The following is a 24,451-nucleotide window of genomic DNA, read 5'->3' on the forward strand; positions in this document are numbered from 1 at the left end:
TGGTCTCTCTTACAGACACAACTAAGGCAAGAAATAAACAGGCCGCTAAGGAGAAGCAATACATTTGAACCCTGACAAGCACACTATTGTAGATTGAAAACAGCAGATATTTGTTGAACCGACCTGTGTGTAATTCTAAAAGCTACGCAGCCACAGTAACGTTTCACTTTCGTAATAAAAAGGGACAGTTGGCGCTACCTGAAAAATAACTGCCGTCCTTGGTCACATGACATGATATACAAAATACCGCGTGGAAAGATAGTGTATAACACTAACGGTGCTAGAACGCATGCGTCTTACATGTAGAGCTCTACCATAAGGAAAACCACTCAATATTTGTGCGTGATTCCGTATGCAACGCAGAAGCCACGAACGCTTACTAATCTACGCATGCGTTTAGGAGAAATTAGTTTTGTTCTAAGGAGAATGGTACCACAAGGAGACCAAGGGGTTACCTGAAACAAATACATAGCTTTGCGATGTTCACAGCTGAGTGACGGCGATGAAATATGTTTTACGTAGAGTACACATGTACCTTTCCCACCCTTCCCCCACTACTTCGTTGCTTCTAGTCTAATTAATTAATTGAAATTAATTATAAAAGAGGTAAAAAACGTTCTCTGGCAAAATTGTATAAAATTGTGAGCTTTCAACAGCCAGTCTGCTGTCTTCGACGGACAAAAATGTCGAAGACAGCAGACTGGCTGTTGAAAGCTCACAATTTTATACGATTTTACCAGAGAACGTTTTTTACCTCTTTTATTATGAATCCTGGTATCGGATCTTCAATATTTTTATGAAATTAATTAATTAAACAAACATTAAAGTTTACACCTTAGCGCCATAGGGCCATATCGGAATAGCACCTTAGTCCCTTAGCGGCAGGCAGCTCCCATAACCATCCCAATAGTGCACTCTACACTAAAAAGAGCAGTTTCACAGCTGTGTTGAACGAAATGTTTTTCATATATCTTACTTATATCCGTGGGAGTTTATAATCGGAACTAATATTTTGTTTACAGCTAGATGGGACTGTACCAGGGGGACCCGCCTTATAAAAAGGAGGGCTTATAAGCGGCGGTTTACGGTATGCTGCTCGCGAGTTGCAATCAGAAAAGAAAAGCTGTATCTTCTAAAGCCTTTTTTACGGTCGAAGTTTTATATTAAAGTTAAATAAGAATGTTTCCAAACTTTTATCAAGCGACAAGAAGTAACATTTTGACTCTTTACCCTTTGTATTTTGATTTGTCTTAAGACATATCTACAGCTTTACAACTATACAGCAGGTATAAATCCAAAACCGTAAATCCTCGAATTAGCGCCCCCCTCCCCCTCGAATAAGCGCCCCCTTCGAATAAGAGTCCCTCCTATCGGCTGAAATTTAAAATAAGCGTCTACCCTCGAAAAAGCGCCCCCTCCCCTCCCCCTATTTTGTGGACGCGTAATGAGACAGCAAAAGATGCATAGTTTGCGTCGTGTAGTATTAGATTTGTACATTGTTTCAGTTTGTGACCACGTGAATTTCTAATGGTGACGCGATTTAAACTTTAGGACCAGCTTTTTATGTCGATAAACAACTTATGTTGTTGTTTACGTGCAGATTATGTATTAAAAAAATGATGATGTGAGGCCATGATTTGGGCAAAATTAAATAAGCGCCCCCTTCGATTAAGCGCCCCTCTCGAATAAGCGCCCCGGGCGCTAATTCGAGGATTTGCGGTATTTGTTGGTTGCTGAAATTAAAATGTTTCTCACGTACATTACATGATGCGAGATTTTCGCTATAAAGCGTTCTATTTTATTCTGCATTTATCAACGCAGTTTTCCTAAACCGTTGATAAATACAACGGTTTTCCTAATCTAAAACGATCCTTTACAGCGACTCTGTAAGTTCAGTAATCATTGAAGGGAAACTATTTGACCTACAGTGGACAAATCTAACTTAAATCACCACAGCCTACGAGGACAGGGGGATCTAGTGCTTCTTTGACAGATTTCAAATCTTCCTTAGAACCAGTTCCAGCAAGGAAAAGAAACCATCGTTCTCGGCGCAATTTGGTGACATGTGGCACGATAGATGTTACTGCGTGACCGAGTGGATTACCAGACAAGTTCAGAACTTGGAGATTAGGAATGAACGGTAAGCTCTCCAGCAAACTACATTGGTCATGTTCATCCATGTTTAAGTTTTTAAGCAATAACCACGCCAAATTGGGGAAAGAGGAAAAACGTCTCGTTAGTGGAGCAAGGCAACCCCTGACACTGAAACCACTGAAATTAAGGTACTGCAATGGCAATGTTTCGTTGAATCCGTCAACCAACCGCTCCATTTGCTCGGCTGGCACAACACTTCCATCCAGCCCAGTTAACTCAAACCTGAGTAAGGACGGCATTTTAGGAAGTAACTGACCGAGCGTCGCGGCAACTGTTGGTGTCAGGCTTATTCCCTCCAGATTCAGTACCTTGAGAGTTTTGTGTGTGAAACTGCACTCCGTATTTACTTCCGCTGCGCTAGAATTTGCAGGAGCCAGTCGTTTGCCCCCCGCGTACAGTGTCTTGAGATTAGGCAAGAATCTTAAACTCTTCAACAGAACGTTCAGCTCATCCATATTGAGATTTCTAAGGTCGAAGTGAAGCAAATAAGGAAAAAAACGAAAGCTTTTAGTGAGTGGAGCAAGGTAACCACTGAAACCACCGAGAGAAAGATTGCACAAAGGCAGTGTTTTGTTAAATCGGCTAAACAGCGCCTCCATGTCAACAGTTTGAAAACTTCCTTGATTCCACGCCGCTCCTAGCACGAGTAATTCTAAAGATGTCATTTCAGAAAGTGACCGACCGAGCGCCGCGGCTGCTGCTGAAGTCAGGACTACTCCAGTCAGTTTCAGTCTCTTGAGAGACTTGTTAGTGATGCTGGTAATCAGCTCATCTACTTTTGTATAAGCAGTGCTAAGGTCAAGATCACTGATGTTGTTAAATCGTGGTAACAGACTGGCAAGCTTCCCTGCTCCAGCTGATGTCAGGAAAAGGTCTTGGTCCATATGGCTGAAGCTGACGTTGCGTACATCCAAAGAGCCAAACTTCAATGAACACTTGCTGGGGTTTGGCACTTGTTCCAAAAGATCACATACAGAGTCTTTGCCCTTTACAACATCGATGCATCTCAGTTGTCTACAATCTCTAATGGCTGCACCGAGACCTTTCATGATTTCACCCCTGCAAAGGAACCAGCATCGTAGAGATCTTACAAATTTCAGACAAGACTGTTCTGAACACAACTTTGCGGCGACAGATGGAACAGAAATCTCAGCAGTTTCCGTAATTAATCTGGCATGGTAATCACAGCCTAGAGACAGGTCTGTTATGTAAAACTGAAACTGACCAGTACGGAAACGGAGGATGAAATAAAATGAGCACTTCAACGCGCATACTACACTTTTGCCTATATTCTGGAACTTTTCAAGAAAGTCGTAAACTCTGTGAACCTCAGCACTCTCAGTGGTTCTTGGGATATGGAAGCATTCAATAAACTGCCCCAACGCCAGGCGCGGTATTGATTCTCCGTCATAGCTAACATCACAGCGAAAAGCAAAAGTACGAGAATGTGCTAATTTGACATTTGGCATCATTTTAGAAAATAGAACGTGGAGTGGAACAGGAACGATCTCACCAAAGCAATCCAAAAACCGACTTAACAGTTCAGTTTTTGAGTTAACCTCTCGAAAGCAATTGAAAGCGAGGTCACTGAATCGCCAGTGCACCTTAGTGAGGTCATATAGAGGTACATCTGTCTTATTGTCTACATCAGGTATTGTCATTGATAAATCCCGTGTTCTAACTGATGAAAAGTACTCAAAAACCTTCTCTGCTCCTTTGTCGGACAACCCACAAACAAACTGAAAAACATTCTCCAGGGCCTTACAATTCTCCACAGTACATGCGTGCTGCTCAATTCCACCGAGATTTCCTTCAGGAACACATCTGTATGTGACGAACCACGCCGCCATGTATTCTTGAATACTCTTGTGGATAAAGGACACCATCTCCTTAGGTTCCACACTTGGCCCGAACTCAGAAACTTGAAGAAGACCAACAATGACACTCTCTTCACCACGAACTTTCTCAGAAAGTTGACCAAAGTTGAACAACAGATCGCCTCGAAGAAGACCTTCCAAAGCAACCTTTCCTATTTCAGTAAGAATTTCGTTGTAATCGGCTTCTTTCAGCATAGAGGCATTAGACGGAGAATGCCTTTTGTGGCTGTGCTGTAAAATGTGTTTTAAAAGTGCTTGAAACAATTCAGTTTTACTTTTCAATCCGCCTTTCAACTTTTCCTTTTCTTCCCTCCACAGCAGGCAAAGAAAGAGATTCAGCAACGGAACTCTTGCTAGGTCGATCATATTACTCACGCGTAAGAACTCGTATAGACCACTCAGCTCAGTTTCGCTACCCAGAAATTTTATCCTAAAGGCCCCTTCATCATACTCATTAAACCCAGTGATCTCAGCATGTATGTCAGCACATTCTTGCAGCTCATCGGCACGTGACGATCGAGTGGTTACCAGGACAGTGCAGCCTCTCAGAATATTCCCGTGGAATATTTTGTAGATTGGAGAGTTGCTTCTACTGCCATACTTTTCTTCTGCTTCGCTGCCGGTGCGGTACTCGTCATAGCCATCAAACACAAGCAGAACTTTGTCTTGGTTCTCACCAATGTAACTGAGAAGATCGTCAACTGAAGATGTTTCATCATCTGGAAACACGCGAGACTGACTTAAGACTTCTTTAAACGTCTGGCACTTGGATACTTCTTTGAGATTGATAGAAACAACGAGGTCAAACTTCCTCAGTGCATCTTCCCGTTCCCCATCCATCTCCGCCTCTTGAAGATTCGACCAATCCACAAGCAGCTTCTTAACGAAAGTCGTTTTTCCAATCCCAGTCTCTCCTTGCACGAGAATTCTCTTTGCTACAACTCCGTTCTTCTTCTTCTCGGTGAAAATTTCAGTGTAATGACTCAGCTCCCTTTGTGATGACCCAGCTGTGGTTTGTTCCTGTTTCACCCAGGACAATCGAGTGTATATCTGTTCAAGGTCCACCTGAAATTTTGAGGACCACACTGTGGTGGGCACCTTGGCTGTTTTTTGATAATGCTCTGCAAGTTTTCTCTGACAGGTTCTCACATCAAAAGTATCCAGGGGAGAGGCCTCTGAAGAGAGAAAACATAACAGCGAAATGAGATAGAAACGGAAAACAATTACTACATCAAAAACAAAATTATATTGTTTAATTCAGACACAGTTTATTGTCAGAAGTGGGGTCTCTAAGTAAATGATTTTCCCAAATATTTGTGTTCCAGTTTGCATGATGAGGTGATTAAAAGAGGATAACGAATAAAAGCAGTCTCATTTAGCGTTTTCGAAACAAGAGAAAAGCCCGATAATTTGGCCTCCAACAACAACAACAACAACAACAACAATCTTTATTCACACTATTCAGGTACAAAAGAAAGGTAAGACAAAAAAGAAACTATAGAAAACGAAATGATAAAGATTCTATGACTATATGTACAATTTGAGTCAGTGAGCAACAGCCAGCAACAACAGCTAAAAGAACATAAAATTGATCTTAATTATTCGCATGGCTTCTCGTTAACTTCTACAATTGTACTTTTATAATGATTAGTTTGGTCTTTTCTTCCTCTTGTACAGACAACTACAACTTCGCTTTGTCCACACCTTGACTGTAAAAAATTGTGAGCACAACGAGGAAGTACACATCTCTGAACACCATCTAGCAAGTACAACTAAGGAAAAAAGGGATTCCTAGCCGGAAAAACGTATTGATCACATAATCACGATCACAGGATTCACTGACCAGGAATCTATGGCAGTAATAAGACGACAGTGTTCTTGAGATGTGTGGTACAAAAAGACGGCATTTGATCAAAAGTCAATTAACTGGCTGACAGTCACTTCTACTGTGCATTGATGAACAACGGGCATAAAATTGCATGTTTTTAGTACCAACCAAACACCAACTTTTAACAAGTGTCACTGAAGTACTTAAGAACTTGGAATAGAAAGACTTTGAATGAACTTGCAGAGTAAAAATGAACAACTGTATGCATACACAAGAGCGCAAATGAAGAACAGTACCACATAATTCTAAAACGAAGAAGCTGCAAAAGCTTTAAGCAGGGCCCGGGAGTTTTGCCAACTTCTTCTGATTGATAGTGAGGCACTTAAAGAATGGCAACAGGAGTTGTGCAAATGCCTTTGCTTGTATTGTCGTGAATATTTTGAATCACACGACTCTTAAATCAAGTTTTTCATGTCAGAGGAGATTCATGTTGATATCTTACAAATATCTAATTTCTCCTGATTCTACAGTAGCAATAAACTTGAAAATACTTGTATGACACAAAAACTCATTTCACCCTGACAAGAGTAAAGTCTTCAGAAAACTACAGTCTGCCGTAGCACTTGTAGAGCTTAGTCTTGAAAATAGCATTTCAAAAGCAGCATGTATTAATCTTACTTTCAAAAATCTTAGCACACATAGATTTCCTTCGGGCTAGACATATTGTTCAGGTTTTATCTCCGTGAGGCAACATTCGTGGACCGAGCCGCAGGCAAGGTTAATAAACTTGTAAAAGAGGAACAAGACCAGTATTCTCCAATATGGGCGGAATAAAATAGTTCAATGAGGTATTTAATATAATGGTTCTTCTACTAAAGATTGTCTTTTGAGAAAATGTACATGTATAATACAACAAACACTATCAGTAACAAACCTGCTTTGTTTGCGGTTGTGAGTTTGGCTCGCTTGGGATCCTGGGGACTGGACTGGAAACTAGGTGGTAATGTCCTTTTCTCTCCTGAGTTATAAGAAATACAGTAAATGTAGTAAACCACGATGATGACATTTCTTACCTTTTTACGGCACATTAATGAACCAATGAAAAGTGACTTGTAATTCATTCAAACCCTCCGTTCAAGTAGAATTTTACATTTTACAAGTCTACATACATGTACATTAACTGTTAGACTAAAATTGGTACATTTTTTGAACTGCAGCTCATGGAATTGGGCTTGTTTAGACGCCATCTTGTGTGGGACAGTAAGTGCACTGAATGTTGACGGATCATGTGACAGAAAATTATCATGGTAAATATTATTTTATAAAAACTCGTTTGCCTACTCACTCTGAGTGTGACTTGTTTGATAAGTTTCAACTGGAGTTAGACAGCATGCGGCAAAAGACGACTGAATATGTTCCATTGATAAAGGTGGCATGCCTTGAACAGGAAAAACTTTGAAAATAAGAACAAAAACAATTTTAAAATAAGTCGCTGGCCACAAAACAATTAATAATAATAATCATAATCATAATCATAATCATAATCATAATCATAATCATAATCATAATAATCAAATTTTTAAACGGGATTAACCCATCAGTACTTATGTAATTATACAATTAATATATAATTATACATTTGGAACACAGAATTTTGTAAAAATATTATAAGATAGAGGCCTATGGGGTTGCCAAAAATTATTTTGAATCATGTAGTTTCCTTACCACAAAATTCTTTGGCCACATTATTCAGACCCACTCTGTCATGACACAAAGCGTAGTAGAGGTCACGATAAAGTGTAGCCGAAGCTGTTGTATTTCTCCAGTGAAGTAACATCCGATATGCTTTACGTTTTTCGTTAGCATCTATCTCGTCCAGTTTATCTTGAGAAATGCCAAGGCGAAGTCCCAGCTCCTGCCACTTTGCACAAATCTTTCCTGCAAGCTCATCTAGGTCACGGTCACCAGGTTTGCCTTGTTTAAAACCAACTACATGGGAAAGACAAGAAGCTTGTAATTTAAAACAATGGTGCAATTTTGTTACAATCATGTTTTTTCTTTATTTATTTCCTTTTTTCATTGCAAATACAGCCACTACAGTTATAGTATATTTAAGTTCAGGACAGGTAGCTCAAATTAAGGTAACTGCTTTCAGCGATCATTTGTCTTTAATGAGACTGGAGGCTAAATGAACCGCTAGGTTTTCAAGTTACTTGCCTCCAGCCTTGTTATGTCTAATTGTTGAACAGGAGAAATGAAGGACGACATTTCAGACTTTCCAAATCAAGAATCACCTTAAAATTGGGTATGTTAACATGCAACTGTAAAGGAACAGATTGCCCTAGGCCTGTCCATACTAAAAATTTGAGCCTTGTCAATCCCTCACTTCTGAGAACATTGAAAGGCTTGATATTTGACTTGTCAAAGAGCAGATCATTTGTATAGTCAATCTTCATAATAAAATAATGCTTATAAAAAAAAAAACACTTTTACCATTGATTTTGGTTTCTTTGTTGTTCCATATGACACATTTGTAAACATTATTTGGATCTACAATTTCTCTTATATTTGACCACCACACTAATAGATCCTGATAAAAAGTAGATGAAATATATATCTGGTTTACATCATAATTACACTGAAGTAGAAAACGACCCCCTTCATTATCCAAAAGATAATTAAGGTAAGACTTCCAGAAACCTGACGACTCCTCATCCGTTATGTGCATTAGCCAACTCAACTTCAACACTTTTATCATGGTTTCATAATCTATCCTTTTGAGGCCACCTTGCTTATAGGGTCCACAGGTTGATTTTCGAATAACTTTATCTTTCCCGTTCCATAAAAATGAAAAACTAAATCAATTTGTTAAATTCTTTTATAATCTCAGACGGAGTGCTTATCACCAAGCTAAGGTATATTGGTTTTGCAAGAAGAATTGCGTAGATAATAAAAACCTTTGCCATGAATTGACAAGCCCCTTGACTTCCATAAATTTATTGCATTTCTGATTTTTTTCAGCCTTTGCTTGAGGTTTTCCTCGACTAGTATCTGTACATCATATGGAATGAAAATTCCTAAAAACTTAGCACAAGTTTTCCATTTGACTCCAAGTGGTTCATTTTTACAGTTTTGGAGGGAGCCGATCCACATTGCATCTGTTTTTGCAATGTTAAGTTTTAGTCTAAAGACCTTCTCAAAACAATCAAGCAATACAAACAAAGCTTGTGCAGAGTCTAAATCTGATAAAACAACAGTTGTGTCATCAGTGAACTGCAACAGTTTAGTTTCTAAATATCGTCTAGGTTCGGTATAGCAATCACTAGGATTTCAATCGCAGTGACAAAAAGGTAGGGGGAAAGGGGGGGGGGTGCCCTGCCTAACACAATGCTCTATCTTAAAATAGTGAGAGCAAAGGCCATTGTTTATAATACAACTTTGATAATATTGACCCATCTTAAAACCAAATTGATTCAAATACTTTTCAAGGAAAGTCCATTCCAAACTTTCTAAAGCTCTCTCACAGTCAATAACAAATAAAAATTGCAGGTAATCGGGCCATTGTGATCTCTTGATTTTTCTGATGTAAGGGTTGCACATTCAGGGTAGAGGCGTAGCACTCTACAAAAACTTCTACAGCAATGAGGTTCATAAAAGGGTGTCAGTTGCCAAAGCTACTGTAATAAACAAATGGCAGGATTTTTTAATTTTTCTATTTTTTTTTAACGGAGACTACTGAGCAGCAATTTTTTAATGGAGAATAGTGAGCAGCACAAATGAGAAATTGTTGTCGCTTTACCTTGCGTGAGTTGAAATGATATACATTATCAACAAAGTAAAACTGTCTTATCACACAGTGTGATGTACTTAGCTTTACCTTGTGTGAGTTGAATGGATATACATTGCCAACAAACTGTCTTATAACACAGTGTGATGTAGTAAGCTAATTACCAACAAACTGTCTTATAACACAGTGTGTTGTAGTAAGCATTACCTTGAATCAGTTGAAATGATATACATTAATTAACAGCAAACTGTCTTATAACACCGTGTGTTGCATGAAGCCTCACCTTGTTTGGGTCGCAGGCTAACATAGTGAACTTCATGAACATGGCCCAGCACAAGTGGGTTGGTGCTGATCACGTGATCATCAGGCCTGATAGTAAGGTCACGGTGATTTGACTGACTGCTAATCACGTGAATGCATGTTTTATAGCAATTTGCAGTTGCGTAAAGAATCATGTGATCACCCCATGTGCCATCTTGCTCCATGGTTGTAAGATAATCAGCCCATGATTGATATCCATCAATGAAGTTAAACAGATCTGTTCCATCTGGCTGTAAGAAGGGTGAGTAAAAAGACTAACTTTTAACAAGGTCAGTACACATGGAATTAAAACCAGTGTGATGGCAGAAATGTCCCTCTCTTAGGTACATGTATAATGGAGAACTAAATGTTGAAACCACTTTTTACACAGCAATTTGAAGATTGAACTAATTTCTGTATGTGTCGATGCCCAATTTTCTGCCGTCTTATTCGACTGCAAGTCCAATTCAGATGCTGACTCAAATGCTGGAATCTAATCACGTGGAACACATTTTCCCAATTAAGCCACATGCTAAGCATATTTCATCAATACCTATACAATAATATTGTATAGGTATTGATATATTCTATTATATTTTTGTTCTGGAAGATATTAGCTTATTTTAGCTACTTAAAAATTTGAGAGGAAATAAAGTATAATATGTATGTATGTAGGTAGGTAGGTAGGTAGGTAGGTAGGTAGGTAGGTAGGTAGGTAGGTAGGTAGGTAGGTAGGTAGGTAGGTAGGTAGGTAGGTAGGTAGGTAGGTAGGTAGGAAGGTAGGTAGGTAGGTAGGTAGGTATGTATGTATGTAAGTTACAATTTTCTTAACCAGAACAACAAAATCAAATACTTAACTTACCAGTCTTGGGTTATTTAAGAGGTACTGCACTATGGATTGTCTTAATTCTCCATGCGAGATATTGATTCCTTTCACAAGGTTCAGTTGTTCAGACAGTGCATGAAACATGCAGTTCCCTGACCCTTCATTGTCAGAAATCACAAAGCCTTTGTCTGATGCAATCTTCTCCAACTCTGCTGATGGGTCAGTTTTACTGTTAATCTTGCTTACATTGCATTGCATTTGCTGAAGATTCATGAACATTTGCCCAAGCAGATCTAAAAAGAAAAATATATAAATTAAGGTCATTGCATGTAGGGCTTACTCACTCAAACCTTTGCCAGGGAGGGAAGGTGGCATCTGTAACTTTAAATCCTACTTGAGACCAAAATACCTCATTCTTAAAACTCTTAGTTTCCATTAACTGAGTTGTAAAATGGCAGTGTGTAGTCTCACATGCACAGCCCCGTGGAAAGAGATTTATATGTAAAATACAGTCATGGAAATTCTATATGAAAGAACTATAGCCGTATAGCCGTAGGGCGGTAGAGCCGTAGAGTTTATTATCTAGATACAGCATATGTTTGATCGTAAAGCTGTAGTATGGTGGCCCATCATTATCACATGTCTCTTTAGCCTCAAAACAGAGATCGACTTCATTTTCTAATGAAATAATCAACTCTATTTGTGTTTTCATTTTATTTTATTTTTGATTCTCCTTACAATTCCTATTTTGAATTGTCTCTTAAAAGCCAGATTGATTTCAAAAGGTTTTTCAATTTTAAATCAAATATGATTCTAACTTTAAATTTTAAAAATGCCTATTGGGAATGGACCAGCGCTATCACCATTACAAAAAAAAAAATTGAACAACCCAGCGTTATCACTCCGGTAAGGCCTGGGAGCGAGTCTTACAAATGACGAAGGTGTCAAGTCCCATCCGTGTCAGTACAAGTCATGAAACTCAGCTGGAAACTCAGCATCAAATCATGAATACCAACGACGATTGGAAGGAAAATAATCAACTGGAACAAGATCTTGGAGAGTTTGTTGCCCAAAACTTGAAGCGAACAGAGATCCTTGATTTCGTGCAGCAAAAGTTTCTGCAATACCACTGGAGTATAGCAACTCTAGACAGACGCCTTTGCTATTTTGGCACCCACTATATAAATTATAATACCCCTCTTGCAGAAGTGTGTGATGTGGTCAAGAAAGAATTAGACAGACCAGGAAGGCTATTAGGCTATAGAGCCATGAATCACAAGTTCAGAACAGAGCACAAAGTACAGGTTCCTCAGCATCTAGTTCATAATGTAATGGCTGAATTGGATCCCAAAGGATTGGAAACCAGAAACCTCCAGAAAAAGAAGAAACCGAAAGGTAACTTTACGTCTGAAGGCCCACTATGGGTATTCTCGTTAGATGGACACAACAAACTATGCGGATTCCAGAACTCTACATTTCCTCTCGGAGTCTATGGATGCATAGACATGTTTTCACGCAAAGTGCTATTATTGTATGTGTGTTATTCCAACTCGAATCCCTTACTCATCGGCAGGATGTATCTCAAATACTTGTTTGACACAGAGATGCTTCCGGTAAATCTACGAATGGACAGAGGAACTGAGACCGGTAAAATGGTTACAATTCATGTTTACCTTTTGAACCAGCACAGACTCATGGAAGATCCTGCTGACTCAATTATTTATGGCCCCTCAACAAGCAACAAGATTGAGCGATGGTGGCGTGACCTTCACGAGAGATTTGAAGCCTTCTTTAAAGAACAGTTAACAGTTCTTTTGAGAAGAAGAGAATACGATCCTCTTAATTCAACCGATAGACAACTTCTTGCCTATGTTTTTATACCAATTGTCCAAAGAGAGTGCGATATCTTTGTCAAGTACTGGAATTCGTACAGAATCCATGGACAAGATAAAGTGGAGATCTCAACAGGTGTTCCAGAACACATGTTTTCCTTCCCTGAGCAAAACGGAGGAAAGAATATGGGGATAATATTGAGCAAAGATCAGTTTACAGAGGTTGCCGAAGTGTCAGGTGTTATGCTGATGGGGATGCGTTTGATTTCATGGACCCAAGAGTTAAACTTAATTGTGCACAACTACTTTCAAGTCCTGAAAAAGGTGAGTCACGTAATGCAATTACAGCTTTTAGATTTCTCAAGAGAAACTTTGTTAGTTAATTTATCACAAATATTTACACTAATATTAATAATGGGGGTGTTTGCATGAGAAAACTCGCCCCAGAGCCAGTTTCACTCAGGGATGAAAACTTGGTTTCATATCTTGTTTACATTATGACTTTCATAATTTCCTGATTATGTAAAGCGGCGCCATTATGGCATTTTGAAATTTTCCGTAATTAAATTAAAATTAGACAAGCTCTCTGTATCACTAACTTTACTTTCTTCAGTACTGTAAATATTATTTTTAATATATTCAACAATAAGCTTCGGAACTGAAAGAACAACCACAGTAACATATTTGGTTCCTAATAAACCAATGCGATGAGCAACTGTAACAATTTTTTTAGAATATGAAATTTTGTTGTGACACATCCACCGATCGGATAAAACAAACAACTTATCTCGTCTGGCATCGAGATAGGTGCAGTCACCGAAAATTTTACATTATTTTACAACTCAATTTATTTGTGAAATATCAAAATGAAACTACGTTAACACAAGTGCCGGTTGTGGGGAAGAAATTTAATCAAGCCTGCTTGCGCAGTTCGTCTTCAAAGTATCGTTTACCGTAAAAAAAGACCTAATTTTAGATAAACATTAATTGTTAAGTCCCATCAGTTCGCAGTATTTGTTGCATTCGTGCTCTTTGAAGAAAGTATCAATGCTTATACGAGAAAGGTTCCTGGCACAAAAATACGATTCGTCTGTATCTGATGTAAATTCGGAGGTAGCAATTTCAGGATCATACAGTTTGAACATTGAACCTTGAAGATCAACCAACATCAGCAGGCCTCGAAAAGTATTTGAATTTCACCTTGCCTGTTGGGCAAGTAACTCTCAAATTTTGCTTGCCCGAGGCACTTCCCCACTTGCCCAAGTTTTCAAACTCATTATAATTCATGAACCCGAAAATGGAAGTCAAACTACAGGCGTGTTTTAATGTTACAGTAATAAACCCCATCTTGACTGTAGTCCTCTTAGTGCTGATCACTTTCATGTTTACGTCATTATATTGTAATACTTCCACAACTTCTTCATTCCGCTTTTATGAAGTTGTACGGTTTGTAATAATTAACATGGATGAACTCCCAGTTGAAGAAACAAAGTTTGCGAAGTTGCTGTTGTTTGTTTGTGTACTTACTTCCTAGGTCCTGTATTACACGCTGGGTATCTTTTTTATGATACAGCCTTCAATCAATTTGCTCAATTCATCGAAGATCGCGTTCAACTCCTTGAATGTTCACCTGCATCTTGTCTAGCTCCACAAAATCATTGTGAAGAGAAGTGCGAGAAATTTATAACACACAGAATTAACAACAAGTCGCCTTCCCACTTCAGTTTTGACACAGGCACAGTGTCGAATATGAAAAGTTGGCAAGAGCATATTTTTTCATTTGGGTGAATGAAAAATAGTTTCTGTTGAGGGAAAACGACCTTGTTTGAAAGAAACACTATTTTAAGTCATTTTCCAGGAACTCTGAAAGTATTTTGATGACTTATTCCTTTCTTTTTAATAATATAATACTTTTCCTGTAAGCTATCACTAGCAAACTTGCATGTTTCACCGAAAACAGAGATTTACCTGGATTTTAGTATCAAAAATGCTGGCTTCATTTTTGCGGTAGAAACATGTGGCTTCTTTTTGCATACAATTTCTACAGCTTGAATATATTGTTGTTGAGTTAAGTTTTGTACAGAGAAACTGGAAAATGCTCACAAAAAATTGCTAAAATTTTAAGAAATAAACACAGCATTTTTGTGCCCAACGCGGCTATTTTTAATCGTGGAAAGAAATTTGATCGAGATTTTGATCACGTGCTAGGCAACCACTTCTGAGCCGTGAGTGCGCATCACGCAATCAACAAAACAACGCTATAAATTGTAATTTTCATCAAGCTTCATCTAAACACTTGATTACCCTTGAGCCTAAAATGTACCTTTTCTTCTCAAAATTGTTATCAAAAATTTAGTCAGCGAACGGCTTGTCTGGGTCCTTGCCCATGGGGCAAGTAAGGAGAGAAAGTTACTTGCCCAAAGGGAAAATCTGCTTGTCCCAGACGACCGGACAGGTTTTTTTTCGAGCCCTGCATCATTTTTTTCTCTGAAAAGGTGTAGCTGAAATGCACAAGGCATTCCGCTTTAGCATACACTTCTTGGTGGTCCTCCATCAGCGGAGCATTCTAGGTTCCATCATTGTTCATGTATTTTTGAAATTCGCCAGGTACAAATTCTTCCACTGTTACTGGGAGTTTATCTAAAATGGAGTAAAACTCCTTACTGTAACTGAAAGTATCGCCAAAAGAGGAGGGTACTCTCAATGAAAATCTCTGTGTAATGTTTCTGGCGACGGCGCGCACTTGTACTTATTTACAAGTATGATCTTCCACTGTAGATTTCAAGAGGTCGATAATGGTTTCACTGATGTAGGCTGGTATTTTTTCACCACCCATACACTGGACAAACCAGCATCACTGCTGGTCACTTTAAAAGCGTCTCTAAAGGCCCCACTGGAGAAGGGCTCCTCCTTTATTTGTAAGTTAATCGAACAAGCTGGAACCCATTTGTTCTTTTCTACATCAAAATGTTCTAGATGTAGAATGGTAGTTTTCAACAGCTTCACCAGTACCCCGGCTCTCAAAAGTTGTGCGATCGACACTGATTTGGGCACGACTGTTGGTGTAGTTACCAGAGCCCGATATGTGCCATCGGCATTCTCTTTTGGCTCAAGAAATCAGATGAAGAATACTTTGCGACCTTTGATCTGTTCGAACTGAGAACATGATGGACCTCTGTCTGATGCGAGAATATCATATGATCCAGCTGGAGCATTGTAAAATCTGTCACAGGCTTCCTTGATGTTTTCTAAATAGAGTTCTTCGTAATCTTCAAATGGAACAAAGTCTCTGGTGTCCAATGGCTCGTATTTTTTTAATCATCCTGAAGCAGTAGACTACATTCTCTGAACAAGGATATCACTCGAAGCTTTCCCCACGCCTGGTTTCTTTACATTGTTTCTCTTATTTCCAACCCGTTTTTCAAACTCCTCCCAAGACTCCTTCTCTGCTGCCAGTCTTCTCGTTTTCATATCAGCTTAGTTTAATCACAACCAAACAGCTCAGTGTCTATTGCTACTCTCTAGAATGCGTGTTCTAGCTTTGACAAGAGCATACCGTAGTCCCAGGCCTTACCACGTTGGGTGATAGTGCTGATCCGTTCTCAATAGGCATTTTTAAAATTTAAATTTAGAATCATATTTGATTTGAAATTGAAAAACCTTTTGAAATCAATCTGGCTTTTAAAAGACAATTCAAAATGGAAATTGTAAGGAGAATCAAAAATAAAATAAAATGAAAACACGAACAGAGTTGATTATTTCATTAGAAAATGAAGTTGATCTCTGTTTTGAGGCTAAAAAGACACATGATAATGATGGGCCACCATACTGTAGAGTTCATTATCTAGAAATGATCATTAATGAATGAGTTCAGGTGTAGGATGTAATAAAAACTCCTACAACAGACCAAGCCCTGTTGGTAATCATGGCAACATGCCACCTTTTGATACGTACCCGCAAGAGAAGAAACACAAAGAGATCGATGATTAAAGCGTAGAGGTGTAGTGCTCTACGAAAATTTCTATGGCAAATTTATATATGAGGTTCATAAAACGGGCACCAGTTGCTTAATAAAGCAGACTTTCATTTTCAAAAAGTACCAATTTATTGTTTGTACTTGACTAAATTGTCCAATGCCCCACCCCATAGAAACCCTCTGGGAGCAAATGCCCCATAGTAGGGACCTACAGCCTGCCAAATGTCCTGGGGGGCGAGCAGGCTTGGAATTGACCGAGCCATACTCACGTCAAAGAAATATAATTTGAGCTTTTAATCTTATGTTAAATATAGTAATATGAATTTATTTATTGTTTTGAATTTAATTTTCCACTGAAAACATCACCAGCACTAAGAGTTTACAGAGAGCATCTCACAGTCTTTGAAAGAACTCACCTGATTTGTTCTCATCCATCTTCTGACTTTTGATTTTATGTTCCAGTTATTCTTCTTTGTCACTTCCCTCATCCATGTCCATTTTCTACAGACTCCTTTGAAAAAAAAAAAAAAATCAAAAATTTTTCTTTACCAGCTAGTTAGTTATGTCACTGTGCAATAATATTAATACTCACTTAGGCAATTATACAACTACATAAATGAGGTTCTAAAACAGTCAGTGTACAATGCAAACTGCAGACTGCTGATTGGGGTAATAATAATTTAATAATTGAAGGGGTGAGTGCAAAACCATGCTAAGTGATGATTTGGGTGAAAAAAAAAATTTTCGCGAAAGGGCTTGAATTTTTGCATGTGGTCTTCAATGTAATAGAAAAACGTGGTCCTGTATTTTTGTCGCTGGTTTTTGCTTCGTTTATAAAGATGCCACTAGGAAAACCGAGTGGTTTTTCTGCATATGCAATATCTCAAAAATGAAGCGAAGCTTAGCGGAAAAACTACGGGACATTGTTAAACATACCTAAACAAAACTGAATGCGAAATTTGGAGCGTTTTCAACAAAGTTCACTTTTGATTAAAATACCTAGTGCCCTTTTCCTGCTGAGGTCTTCAAATAAACAAAGCCAGGCCTTTGTTATGATAAACAGAGCCAATCCTTTGTTATAATAGCCAAGCCAAGCCTTTGTTATAAGTCGAAGTCTCGCCTCGGTTTATCATAACAAAGGATCGGCCTGCTGCATCCGCAAGGACTTTGATTTCACTTAGAAAGCAGCAAAATGTCAATTTCATGTAACATATAAGCTCAAAAATGTTGATTTTAGGTCAAAAAAGGTTTAAATGTTGATTTCATGTTAACGCGTGACAGCAAGGAGGTTGATTTCTCTTAGAAACGAGCAAAATGTCAATTTCATGCAATGCATAAGCTCAATGATGTTGATTTCAGGTCTAAATAGGTTAAAATGTTGATTTGACGTTAACATGTGACGGCAAGGAGGTTGATTTCACTTACAAACAAACAAAATGTCAATTTCATGCAGCGCATAAGCTCAATGATGTTGATTTCAGGTCTAAATAGGTTAAAATGTTGATTTCACGTTAATGCGTGACGGCAAGGATGTTGGTTTCACTTAGAAACCAGCAAAATGCCAATGTCACACAGCGCATACGCTCAATGAAATAGGTTAAAATGTTGATTTCACGTTAACGCGTGACGGCAAGGATGTTGGTTTCACTTAGAAACCAGCAAAATGTCAATTTCACGCAGCCCATAAGCTCAATGATGTTAATTTCAGGTCTAAATAGGTTAAAATGTTGATTTCACGTTAACGCTTGACGGCAAGGATGCTAGTTTCACTTAGAAAACAGCAAAATGGTAATTTCACGCAACTTATAAGCTCAATGATGTCGATTTCATGTGAAAACGCGCTGTAAATAGGGCTGACAGATTAACAGATTAACCCTTCTCCGCAACGTACGGGTCTCCATACATCTGCATGTCCGCTGATCCCAGAAGCTCAAAACACTACAAATCATGCCGATTTGAAATAAAATCAATGCAACCTGGATCACAGATCTATGTTACAATCGATCACTACTTGTTGGCCATTCTTATGTTTAAACAATCTAGTTGCCAGTTCGAGAAACGTCCGCAGAACGTGATCGCAATGCATGCCGGAAAGGGTCTTTACACCTCGTGCGCAGGAAAACATGGCGGTCGATACAAGACAAATTTTATAAGTCTAAAACCAGTTCTCGCTTTCCAAACTTTGACGCTAGCAATAGTTGGCAAATGGGCCACGACTCACCAGAGGGTATTTTTCTTGGGCAAGAACTGCTCTTGGACTTTGCTGCCTGGCTCGATCTGACTTCGAACGTCGATAACACGATTACGGTATATCAGCTGCCTTCGAAGTTTCAGAACACATTTGGATTCTTTAAAACATGCTGATGACTTACAGGTTTATCGAGACTTTATGATGCCTCTCAACCACCAGGCAGGCATACAAGGTACTTTAAAACAATGCTTAAGATATTAGTTGACAGAGCTCTAATGCGGCACATCTCTTTTTTGTTCGATGAATTTCATTTGACGCTCGATCGATTCACGTGTTGTGCTCACGTCACAATAACCGATGTAAACAATCTGTTCCCAGATTTCTGCTCTATATATGCTGTGAGATTTGATTTTGACTTCATACACTATAAACAGTCTGCCTGTTTGCTGTTCAACAAATAAACTCCTAAAGACATGGCTAGGAAAAGCCAAGTATTTTTGCATACATTATTACTCGAAAAAGGAAGCAAAAACCAGCGACAAAAATAGAGGGCCGCATTTTTCTATTACATAGAAGACCACATGCAAAAATTCAAGCCCTTTTGCGAAAAATTTTTTTTTCACCCAAATCGTTACTTAGCATGGTTTTGCACTTACCCCTTCAATTAATACTGGTAAAATAAGGGTAAAATGCAGACTGAGGGTAAAATGCCCCAGGAGAGCCTTAAAAGGTCCACAGCAGAAGTTTGTGGTACCTTTTAGGGTACTGAGTTGAAAAGATTGTGTAGTTTTAGAATTGGTACCTCTTAGAAGTGAAAGAAATTTCAAGCCATACCCACAAATCATTACATGTATCTTGGGTTCTTTTCTACATTTCCAATCAGCACCCCTGTCCTTTTTATATCAGAGTCCTCCCAGGGTCAAATGCAGACTGCAGACTACAGTCTTCTTAAGTATATACCGTGTTATTTCCGTTATCGAGTGCTGACCGTCAACAGGATTTGTCAGGCTAATCGCAGCGAAAGTACAGCAGACCTGCACTCTGGTTATGTTGAATATCACTCCGGTTAACCTGAATATCACTCTGATTAGGGTGTCTGGAAAACCCAAAGAGCGAATAGCGAATAGTCCCAAATACTGCGAATAGTCTCAAATAGTGCAAATAGTAGCAAACAGTTGCGAAAAGTGGTTAATAGTGACGAATAGTCGTCAATAGTCACCGCTTTAGATCTAATATCCAGCGTTAATTAATTATCCAAATAAGCAACAGAATTTATTACCTTTTCTTCTCCGGACTCAGGCTTGTAGGCTGTCCATCGCCGACATTAAGAAAACAGAAAACACAAGGGTAACCTCATAAAGACGTATTTACACTTTTGCAGTGGTTAAAACAGAAGAAATTACGTTTAGAAACACCTTTTGTCCTGATAAGCGTCTGTCTTTTTAGCTGGAAAATCCCATCCTGAGTTGCTACGAGGTTGACTGCGAGATACTGGGTACCCTATTTGCTACCATTTGCCACTATTTGCCACTATTTGCCACTATTCGAGACTGTTCGCTACTATTCGCACTAATCGTACTATTTGCTATTCGCTATTCGGGTTTTCCAGACACCCACTCTGATTAGACTGAATATCACTCTGGTTAGCTTGAATATCACTGAAGTTAGCCTGAAAATCACTCAGGTTAGCCTAAATAACGCTTCGGTTAGCCTGTTTATGGTTACCTCTCAATGATGGAAATGGTCTACGATCTGCAGTTTATACTGACTGGGTTCTAAAATTGGATTCCTTCAGGCTCCAACCTTAGACTCTACCCCCGGACTCTACCAGACTTTAAGATTAGCATCACTAATCTTGAGAGTGAAAACAATGTTTATTTTTTCGATATTGAACTGTGACTATAAGATAATGTTGGCAGCGAACTCAAAAAGTTGGGTGCAAAACTTCCACAGTTAAACCTAAATGTAAAAGATGGCGACAAGCGAGGCCGGTAATAGACCTCTTTAGGTTGGGGGGTTTGTTTCTTGAGAGTTCTTGCTTTCAAGTTTTTAAATAATCGCATGTATATGAATGAATAATTTTACGATGGATAAAAGAAAAAATTCTGTAGAGAATATCACGTGGAACAACGGGAAAACAAACCGCCCAAGCTAAAGAGGTCTATTAAAGTAAAAGCGAAAGTAGACTTCGCTTCACTGCGGAAGTGAAATATTGAAGAAAGCATTTAACCTTAAAAAAAATCCAGGAAAACCTTACAGAAATACAGCAGTTACTTTACATACCTTCTGCACACGCTTTGAGCTTTACTTGTTGTACCTAAGCATATCTTGAGCTTCACTTCTGATCGTCAAAGTCACCCCTAATTTCTTGCTCGACGAACATTCGAACGAAAAACTCGGGACAACCTCGATCCCAGGCCAGACAACTGCCCCCGCCTCAGTCGCTAAGTCCTCTTAACCCCTCTCCCTTACTCCTACCCTCTTCCGGTAAGATTCGCAAATATTCCAACACTCAAAGCAGCATTGAAGGGAAACTAGTATAATGGAGGTGCACTCGTCGATTCACCCCTTTCTGCGCTTTCATCCATAGTTACCGAGTTAGTACCTTGGTCCCAGAGGTATTTCTTGATTTTTCTCCAAATGAGAGAGCCGGCTCTTTCGCGGCTCTAAATCAAGAAAAGACACAGGGAGTCCTCACATCCGTTTAGAATATGAATAAAAGATTCACCTACCTTTATCGCCCGTGTTTTGTGTTTTGTGGCGGCCATTTTGAATTTTTAATACGCGGTCTGCTAGTGCGAAGTCTGGAACCGAAATTACGGAAGTCTGGGACGGGCGGGAAAATTCGCAAATTCTCGGAGGTAGCCGATCGCTTCCCGAGGATAACAAAGTGTAATAAAATGTAATAGAGCGGTTTTCATTTGAGTGTCGAAAGTAATTAGACAATTACTTGGGTTTGGTTTTGGTTTTACTACGATTTGAGATTGGCTGAGTAGTCTAATTGGTATGCGATTGGTTTGGTTTTGGTTTTACGACACTAAAACCGCTCTAAAGAAAGTCATTTTCTTAGACCTCCGAGCAGGCTCCGAACGATTTCCGTAATTTCGGTTCTAGACCTCCCACTAACAGAAAAAAAAATTAAAAATTCAAAATGGCCGCCACAAAACACAAAACACGCGCGACAAAGGTAGGTTAATCTTTTATTCATATTCTAAACGGATGTGAGGGCTCCCTGTGAAAAGAGGAAAATCAAGGAAAACTTCTGGGACCAGGATACCGAGTTAGCACCACTGATTTGAACTCAGGGGTATCCAACGGATCGCAATTATCTGTTCGGACAGCCTTTTATCCTCTCCCATTTCAGTTAAGGTTACAGTATACCTTCGGGTCGGCAATTTTCTTCAAATTTGAATTTTTGGGTCAAAATAGTGGTCGAAGAATAATCTCTAATTTCTGAAAAAAAAATTTGAAAAAGGCTAAATATTGGCGGAGAAATGGCGGTTTTACGTTTTCACCGGAAATAAAAGTTTACCTCTTGATTGACAGCCCTATGGCGCGTATGCAATCGACCGAGACGATTTTCGCGGGAATTACCTATATGGATGTCACGAATTGACTACTCAGTTGATCAGCATTGTTGTTCTGACTACCCAGCATTTTTGGTATTAGGCGTGTCTCTATTAAGTTATAAGTAAACATAGACCACGTTTAAACCATGGACCAGTTCGAAAAACCGAAAACAGCGAAGAACGAATGAAAATACATCAATGAGTGAAGCAGCGAAAGTTTGCCACGCGGATGAAGCTATAGTTATCGTATAAGGCGGGCAAATATTCGTGGTAAGAGAAAAGAAAGGTTCTGTAAAAATTTCGGAACTTGACAGCAATAACAGGGGTGCTGAGTCCGATATCGACGAATCGTCGGACTCATTGAGACCATTTGAAATATTATCCATGCACAGTTGCCCACACACAGTTGCTCTCTGCGCTTTCTTTTGTTTGTTTCCTTCGCTCAGCCACTCTAGCGCTCGTATCCTTTTTAGTCTTCCCCATTTTGCCAGACCAGCTACAAGAAAAACCGAGCTACAGAAAAATTATCTCTCTGCCTTCGGTTCCTTGAGCGCATTGCTAAACACAAGAGTTTTTTAGCGATTCGCGCGTAAATTTCACCAGGAGGTTAACGGTAGTAAACTTTCCCTGCACTGATTGGCTTAGTTATCTGAGAACCCAGTTGAAGGCGTTTGTGGGCGGAGTTTGTTTGCGAAGCATAAAATTTTTCTTAGCGCTGTTTTCTCGAATAAATTTTTTCACTTGAAGTAGACACTTTAAAGAGTTATAACTCAAAGGGATTTTGTTCAATTGCTCTTAAATTTGGACAGTGGCTAGTTTAACATATAAACTACAAAAGCCTGTCTGGGAATTGTTAATTTCGAGATACTTTTTCTTCGAGAGCGATTTTTGTACGATCACTCCACATTTTTTAAATCCTATTTCGAAAATGTTCTGTAACTTTTTACTGCAATTGAATATGCCAAAACGCAGACACGTTTTTTAAGCGCTTTGGGCCCTGAAACCGAGGAAAAAATAAATTGGCGAAAAACGAAATTCGCTTTGACTTTTAGCTTTCGAAAGGTGATTCGGGCGCTCGCATTTAGTGGTCGTGAAAAATTCGACAATTCATTTTCTTTCAAAATTCTTGGTATAGTTTGATAGCCAGCTCCATAAGCTTTAATTTGATATAGGGGTTTAGGTATCTACAGCTTAAACTGCACGCGCTACATCGCTTGCGCGCGAGACACCCCTGAAGGTATACTGTATCCTGCAAATATCCAATTAAATAGACTGGAAAGCCCCAGGATCGACTCTCGACCTCTTCATGTCTAAGGCTACTGTTATTATCTGCTTTGCAGCTCTGAGATGTCCTTAAGATGTTTTTTTTTTTGGGGGGGGGGGGGGCTTCGAACAGTAATCTCTTCCCCCATAATCACTCTAAATTTTCAGCGCGCCTTGAGAGTAATACAACCAGTGACGTCACTAGGCTGTTTTGGCCGCGCCAAAATGGCCGCTAATTTCGGGCTTAACCAGCCAACTTCGAACGGCTGAAAAAGCAGTTTTCGCTTACCGTATGCCAAAAAAAAATATTGCAGTGTTTCCAAGTAAGGTTGAAACTTTATTACTAAGCAAAAATCTCACATACGAAAATTTCGTTTCAGTGGCACTTTAAGGGAATTGTTACCTCCAACTTTCGTGAACTTTAGAAATTTAATGCCTGTTGTTTTCGGATTGATGTAAATGTAAATGTAAATACCCCCAAAAAAGGTCAGCTATGATTTTCGGAAGGGCAATAAGACCTATAAAGCTTTTCGGAAACGGACAAAAGAGGAGAAGATTCCAGTCAGCCCCAGAATGACCGAACTTACACGGTTTTTGCAGTACTAAAAGAACTTCAAACGTTTACGGCTCAGCCTAAAATTAACGACCAAAGCTTTAAAATCACTCCAGGAAAGTCTAAAACAACGTTTTATATCACTTGAGAGAAAACTGTTGTTGGTTGCTGATGAACTTGACGCTTTGTAGTTGGGAAATTTCCTAGGAACATATCGGTCATTCCACAATCGTCGACTTCCCACTTCCTCCAGAATAAACAGCGTATTCATCATTCTTACATCACAAGCATTTTC

At 39.1% G+C, this 24,451-nt stretch overlaps 1 protein-coding gene across 2 annotated transcripts; it reads right to left on the reverse strand.

Moving 5' to 3' along the window:
• Positions 1 to 1,216: 1,216 nt before the first annotated feature.
• Positions 1,217 to 21,550, reverse strand: LOC110050928 (uncharacterized). Of its 2 annotated transcripts, XM_089276975.1 has the most exons (9): positions 21,055 to 21,550; positions 20,051 to 20,079; positions 16,997 to 17,091; positions 10,809 to 11,065; positions 9,930 to 10,197; positions 7,585 to 7,848; positions 7,205 to 7,312; positions 6,794 to 6,877; positions 1,217 to 5,206 (listed from the first exon to the last, which is right to left on the reverse strand). In XM_089276975.1, exons 3-9 carry the CDS (start codon positions 17,013 to 17,015, stop codon positions 1,938 to 1,940), a joined length of 4,269 nt encoding a protein of 1,422 aa, XP_089133101.1. In that variant the 5' UTR covers positions 17,016 to 17,091; positions 20,051 to 20,079; positions 21,055 to 21,550; the 3' UTR covers positions 1,217 to 1,937. The 2 variants fall into 2 exon arrangements, with proteins under 2 accessions (XP_089133101.1, XP_089133100.1); XM_089276974.1 differs by lacking the exon at positions 20,051 to 20,079.
• Between the last annotated feature and the right edge of the window lie 2,901 nt (positions 21,551 to 24,451).

Source organism: Orbicella faveolata, unplaced genomic scaffold (assembly GCF_042242905.1).
Source record: "Orbicella faveolata isolate gen_17 unplaced genomic scaffold, um_ofav_v1 contig_46, whole genome shotgun sequence".
NCBI classification, from domain to species: Eukaryota; Metazoa; Cnidaria; class Anthozoa; order Scleractinia; family Merulinidae; genus Orbicella; species Orbicella faveolata.

Bases quoted from the DNA above. Each gene is read 5' to 3' on its own strand.
- LOC110050928 (XM_089276974.1), bottom strand. The intron at 10,198-10,808 runs GTAAGTTAAGTA...CCCTTCTTACAG, and splicing joins TCTTAAATAACCCAAGACTG to CCAGATGGAACAGATCTGTT. The intron at 5,207-6,793 runs GTTTGTTACTGA...TTCTCTCTTCAG, and splicing joins CACAACCGCAAACAAAGCAG to AGGCCTCTCCCCTGGATACT.